Source organism: Limulus polyphemus, unplaced genomic scaffold (genome assembly GCF_000517525.1).
Source record: "Limulus polyphemus unplaced genomic scaffold, Limulus_polyphemus-2.1.2 Scaffold1, whole genome shotgun sequence".
Classification (NCBI taxonomy): Eukaryota; Metazoa; Arthropoda; class Merostomata; order Xiphosura; family Limulidae; genus Limulus; species Limulus polyphemus.
Genome location: NW_013665611.1, coordinates 1,584,130 through 1,591,303, shown reverse-complemented (window position 1 = coordinate 1,591,303; position 7,174 = coordinate 1,584,130). Strand labels below are relative to the sequence as shown.

Genomic DNA, 7,174 nt, shown 5'->3' with positions numbered 1-7,174 from the left:
CCGTCATACAGCCCCTCTGTCATTTGTACCAAGAATAGTCTATAGCAAAGGGTTATGCTGCTTGGTCAGATCACCACTGATGTTGTCGGTGATTACTGTATGCCTTCATGATCTGTGGGGCTTGGTACTGAGAATTTCTGGATGTATGCTAACCTCAACCATAGATTCAAGAGCACTACAGGTCCTTGAGCCAGGATTAGTCATTCAGTTCACATCTCCACCACTATTATCCACACAACCTGTAGTGTTTCCGTCTCCCACAGAAACTCAGGATTTGGAACTTAGTTCTAGGGCTATCAGAGTTTTGGTTGGTCTGGGGGAAGTGAGAGAGTTGTCCTAGTTCTTCTGAGGTTTTGTCCCTGTCGATTGTTGGGTCTCAGAAGACAGGAGATTGGTGTCTAGTCATTGATCTTTCTCATCTATCTCAATGTTTAGATTATCCAATTTTCAAAAGTTAGTCTTTCCTCAATCTGAGTTGACATTTTTTTACTGGGATTGTGGATGTCCAAGTTCAATGTAGTCAGCTCCTATACACACATTGCCATAGTGGTGGCGTCCCACCATTATAGGCATTTTTTCGTGTACAAGGGTCAGGTACTGCAGTTCCAGGTTTTTACCCTCAGGCTCACATTAGCTTCTCCTGGGTTCTGCCTTATTGTATGAGTTTTTTCTCATCACCTCCATTCCATTACACTGTACATACACCATTCCATAGATGACTGGTTACTGCTGGCAACATCTTGTCAAGTATCAGAACATCACATCCTGATTCTACTTTTAGGAACAATCAATGCAGGCTTCATTCTCAGTGCTGAAGCATCTATTCTTGCTCCGATTCAGTATGTTATCAGTCTGGGTATTTTTTATTTCTCATCTCTTCTCTCAGTCAGGCTCAGCTGACTCAGTGCTATGGAATAGGAAGCCTGACTTTTACTCTCCTTTCCTTCTTGCACTGCACTGATGGTTCTTTCTCTGCTTAGAATGTGGTCTTTTATTGGTCTTTATGCAAACAAAGGATCATAAACATTGATTTACTGGATTCCCTAGTTTCTTTAATCAGGATTATTTGTCAATCTCGAAAGGTTGTTAAGTCGGAAAACTACTAAGATATGGGTTCCTCTACTGCAACCTCATCCAGAGTTCCATCTCTTCATGAATGCCTTTCTTCAGGAATGTGGTGCATATACCAACAGTCAGGAATTCCAGGGTCTATGCACAGAGGGCAAAGTTGGGGGCCCTCCTACCTGGGTCCCTGGATGTTTTTTCACAGATGTTGGGACGAGAGGCACCAGCCTACACGGGAGCCTACTCGTAATACTGGTTCAGACTTGACACTTAGCTGTCCTTCTTTTTGATCAATATTGGTTCTGTACATAGTTATTGGAAAGAGGTCCATTATCTCCTCGTAATTCTGGTCCCATCCTGGGTCCTTGGTAGAGCACAGTTGTTCCATGTCCTCCGCATAAGAAAGTGGAATTTACCTTGGCCACATGGTTGGGGAGTGAGGATGAGTGTTTATAATTCCAGACTGGATGAGTTCTGTTTCTTCAGGTTGAGTATAGCACACATTCCGAGTTTGGGGTGTTGCCTTTTGGACTTCTTTGGGTTGAGGAGAAGATCTGTCCACTTCTGTGTTGCTTACTTTCTCGTCATGGTTCCAGTGGGTTAGAATGCATCACTCTATGGCTACAGGTTGGGATCCATTCATAAATATATATATCTATAGTTTGCGGTCCATTTGCCTTAGCCACCAACGTGGGATATAGGGACCATGGCCCTTTAATTCCAATCCCAAATAGTGGAACCTCAGCTATCTGGTAGGGGCCTGGCCTATAGTGATGATAAATGAAGTAAAATTCCACCCACAATATAGGAATTAAGTTCCAGGTGACGAGCATACCTGTTCTGGATGTAATGCAGTTCCCCCACTAGGGTGCCAATCATCTACTGACACATCCATGATCTGTGCAGATACTTTATGTATGGATAATGCTCTCACAGACCCCTCCACCTTATCAATATGGGATTCTAGCTATGAGTGTGAGGTAAGTATGTTTTGGAAGTTAAGATTTTCTTAGAACGAAAATGTATTTCCAGTAATACTTACCCTTCTCACACTCTCCTACCCTTCTTCCCTACTAAGAGCCAGTGCTAGAGACTGGGATTGAGTCAGTCTCAAAAAAGTGATAACATTATCTGAATGAGGTGCTTATATGCAGTACCAGGATAGAGGGTGCATTGATGTAGGTGGAGAGTGTCACGAGATAAATATTGCCAAGGACAATTGAGTTGGGTATAAAAGACCGAAGGAAGCAAGAAAAAATTAGACCAATGCTTAGATGGGCGAAAGAAGAAACCCTGGCAGTCAATTAATAGCTATAAATGTGAGTATAGGTGGGTATTATTGGAAATACATTTTTGATTTAAGAAATTGTTAACTTTTATTACCAGAGTTACGTAGATGATACTTTTATTCTGTTAAATGGCACAAATCATGTTTCTCAGTTTTAGGAATATTTCAAAAGTAAAAAAAAATTATCAAATTAACTCTTGAACATCAGCAATATTATAAATTTAGAAAACATTCAGCAGTCTTTATTATAATTTTTTAAATTGTATATCAATTGTCTTTTTAGAAAATCTAGTAAAGATTTTAATTCATTGTGTTTATAAAACATCAAGCATATGTGAAATTTTCATAAATAGTTGTGCAAAATCAAAAAGTTTTTATGAAAAAATTATTCTACTATTTATCTGATTGATAAAATAGCTTATAATTATTTGAATAACCAAAACTCTGGTAAGCTTCTGACATATAAATTACCCAAATATTCAGTTTACATAATCTTGCCATATATATTGGTAAATATTCTTTGGCTGTTTAAAAACAACTATGCACCCTACTTTGTAGGGTGTATCTGCATATACAGATGCAATGCATTTTTAGACCTGGACTTTTCTGCACTATTTCTTCAGATATAAAGCTCATATATCTTCATTGAAAACATCAGATGTCGTTTATCTGTTTTTGTGTCCTTATTGCAAGTAGTGTTACATCAGTTCCATGACATAAAATCTATTGACATAAATGAAAGAACGTGCAAATCTAAGAAGGCCAAGTAGATTGAGTATATTGGAGCATGTCCAAAGTGAATGTAACATAGTTGTCCATTAAAAATGTTTTAAGATCTTAACAAAGACCAATAATGAGCACAGCCTCCATGTAAGAGAGCTTACTCATTCCTAAACTGTGGCCACAAATAAACCAGGCTAGTTCATCATAAAAATTATTACCAAATTTACAACCTAAAGAAACATATATGCATAGGTTAGCTCTGTTAATAAATTCCATAGTAATTAATTTTTACAAGAGATAAGCATCAGCTCACTTGCAGTTATACCATTTATATGCTAAGTTCTCTGATAAAAACTGAAAGCACTTAATATCAGGAGTTTACTTCTACAATCTTGTAACTTGAAAACTTAATATTTCATAACTTAAAAGCTTCTAAAAGGCTTCAAAAAAGAAGGGAATCAGTAGCTTGAAGTACATATATCCAACTATGGATATTTAAATGAGCTAGGTTAGGCATAATTTTATGTTAGCATGCCAGAACTGTGAACCCGAGGATGTATCATTTGAGAAACATTGCCATAATAAAATTCTGCACACTGGGCCCATGAATGCAATACAAGGTGGATGGCACATTCCATCATACAAAAATAGGCCAAGAGTTGGCAGTGGGTGCTGTTGACTAGTTCTGCCAGTTCAAAATTAGAGGCAACTATGTATGAATAGCCCTTGTGAATCTTTGTGCATAATTATGAATTTAACATATTTATAAAAACCACAATATCAGTGATCCATGGTGGTTTTCTGTTCTTCAGTAATATAATTTTTAGCATTTGTTTTTTGCGAAAAAAATAGAGCAAAATGAAATTTTTATTGTAGAATGTTTTAAGTCATTTTAAATAGCTTAATTGTTTTTGGACTCATTACTTTTCCAACCTCAATATTCTGAGAACACTGGTAGAGCCTTCAGATCCATCTTAACATGAATGGCTTAAAAGTTGTAGCAAGAGAAAAAAATAAACTAAAACAAAAAGTCTAAAATGTATAAAAAGCATTTATAATTTTTAGTTATTAACACCCTATAACTTCTTAATTTTTACATAAATATCTTCTGAATCAAACTACTCATTTCACTTTCAGGAACTAATTACTGCAGAAAAGCTTTCTATTTCTACTTTTGTAAAGACATCATTACCTAGACATGTTTTGGGACTACTGTTAAAACTAGAATTTCATGTGTCATAAACAAGTGCATACTATATTCTCATGGAATAACGACCTGATGTTTTTATGAGTATATATATATATATATGTGTGTGTGTGTATATATAAATATATAGAAAGTGTTGTAGCATATTTTTTTTCACTAGTCCAGTATCTTTCTGTTCCAAGTTTCTTAAAGGTTGAATTCTAAAAGCATTACATTCACATAGAGAAATTAAAAAATCATGAATCACAGTAAAGTTGTAAGAACGTAAGCTCTCTTAAACGTATGAAACATATCTCAACAATGCAGATGTGATACTGTAAACTGGTAGTTTCAATGTAAACATTAGGGCTTTATTCTCAGAAAATAAGAATTTTGTATATAATACATACATATAAACAAATATAGCACAAGAGATATTGTTAAGTGATTTTTTACACAAAAAAGAAGGTAAGCAATAATAATGACATCTTCTGGTATTTTATGTTACAGTATTCTGTTACTGCATTCGTTTTTTTGGAAAGGGTTTTATGCCTTCATTTAACAATTAGGTATATATATATATACATATATTTCTATATTTGTTGTCACCTAAAATTTATTTCCTATTTAATTTTGCAAGCTTAGATTTATCAAAGCATTTTAAAACAAACTGCTCTTTTAAGTTAGAAAAATAAGTTTTCAAGAAAATTAACATTATGTTATTAGTTTGTATTATTAATTAAGTAATTATTATTGTTTAAAAGCTTCTATGTGTAAGAGAATAATAAGAATATTATTGTTTGATATATAATGAGTATTAAATATTATTAAATTTGAAATTCGTCGCAGGTCTCACACCACCACCACCACCAAGCCTACTTGCTCCCGATGATGATGGAATATCAGCTTTTGTGTCGGACACAACAAGTAGATCTATCAGATCAACTCCACCATCAAATGGTAATGAATTAGAATGGGATGGAGAATTTAATAGGTAGGGATTAGGCTAATATCCTAGAAATTTGTGGAAATTATTGTGTACAACAAAATATTGTAATTTAATGAAGAATGTTAAAATTTTCACTACCTGAAAATGTATTTCAGATTGATACTCACCCCTCTGCACCACAAAGAACTATTACCTTGCATGCGCTGTCATGTAAGTTCCTGCACATACCACAAGCCTTGAAAATAGCTCCCTGTTTCAACATGTATTGTGCTAGCCTATGAAGTAATCATCATTAGACTATAGTCCTCCAGTAATAGGAGGACAATATGTCCTCCATCTGCAGTAATCCCCACAAGCACTATCATTTGAACATAGGCTCATTCTTGAAGGTATAATAAAGGCACCAGAATTGGGGAGGAAGGGTGTGAGGTGGTGCAGACAGATGTGTATCTGTTTGAAATACACTGCCAGGTTAGAAAAATGTTAACTTCAGGAACACTACTCACCTCTCTGCACCACAAACATTTATAATCCCACATTGAAGATGGTGGAGGGACCAGTGCAGAAAGAGAATTTCAAAAACATACATAACCCTCTGACACTACAACTATTAGTCGACTGCTAGGGCTTCTTCTTTTGCCCATCTAAGCATTGGTCTAATTTTTACTCGCTTGCTCAAATCATTTATTCCCCACTTAATTGCTCTTGGCCAAATCTGTCTTGTGACACTTTCCATTTATGTCAATGCAGCATCATTCTTCTTACTGTATATAAGCACCTTCTTCCAATAATATCACTTTTTCTCAACAAAGCATTCACTAACGGATTTCTCTGTTGTATGACTGTTAGAGATACTTTGCACATTCTTCATTTTGCCTATTTTTATTTTTGTAATAATAATAATCATAAATGTTTTTGTTTGGCAAACCGATATATGTCATGAATTTCCCGATTAATGACACGAAGACAAATCGATCTCTGCTATCTTGCCTCTGATATCTAGTGTTGCTCACAAATTTATGATGACAAAACCTTATCAAAATGTTGTACATTTGCTGTTATGTTAAATTTATATTAAAGTTTTTCTTCATTACCCAATCAAGCCATCTCCAAGCATTATTATGCTTTATCTAGGTTGCAACAGGGTCTGTAGAAATTGGGTGTTCCATAAGACCACTTAGAGGCAGGCTGGGAGGTATTACTGTACTAAGCTGGACACCACTTATGGACTATCAGGGGATCCTTCCAATCATTGGATTGAATAAATCATTATAGGTTTGATTTTAAAAATTTACACTGTGTCCAGAGCATTGTTCCTCAGAGCTCCCCAATGCACGTTACCCCCTCTTTTCCTACTAATGGAGCTAGAGAGTTCTTACCACACCCGATTTCCAGTTGCTGGGGTGGTTTAAAGAGGCTATTCCTCCAGAGTGTTTAAGTAACTTTCCTCCACTCTTCAAAAAGACGGTGAAGTTGGGGCCCTCCTACACAGGTCCTTGGATGTTTTTTCCAGATGTCGGTAGGAGAGGCACCAGCCTACATGGGAGTCTACTTGTAAAACTGGTTCAGATTTGATGCTTAGCTATCTGGTTGGGTTGAGTGTGGTCCTTGTTTTGGATCAATATTAGTTCTGTACATTGTTAATGGAAGAGGGTCCATTGTCTCCTTGTAATTCTGAATGCAGAGTGGTCCCATCCCGGGTCCTTGGTTGAGCACAGTTTTTTTCCATGTCCGTCCCATAATTGCGGTGGCAAGTGGAATTTATCTAGGGAAGTGAGGATGAGTGTTTATAATTCCAGAATGGATGAGTTCTGTTTCTTCAGGTTGAGAATGGTATACAGGATCTCATCATTCCTGGGTTTGGGGTGTTACCTTTCAGACTTCTTCAGGTTGAGGAGAGGGTTTGTCCACTTTGGTGTTGCTTACCTACTCAACTTCTCACAAATATATATATATATATATA

The 7,174-nt window shown here is 36.2% G+C and overlaps 1 protein-coding gene across 2 annotated transcripts in view; it reads left to right on the top strand.

Moving 5' to 3' along the window:
* Nucleotides 1–7,174, top strand: part of LOC106459935 — a 48,713-nt gene that overhangs the window by 37,033 nt on the left and 4,506 nt on the right. For both annotated transcript variants that reach the window (XM_022388637.1, XM_022388679.1), the window contains exon 9: nucleotides 5,112–5,256. In XM_022388637.1, the coding sequence (XP_022244345.1) occupies nucleotides 5,112–5,256 (145 nt within the window). The remainder of the gene's footprint in view (nucleotides 1–5,111; nucleotides 5,257–7,174) is intronic.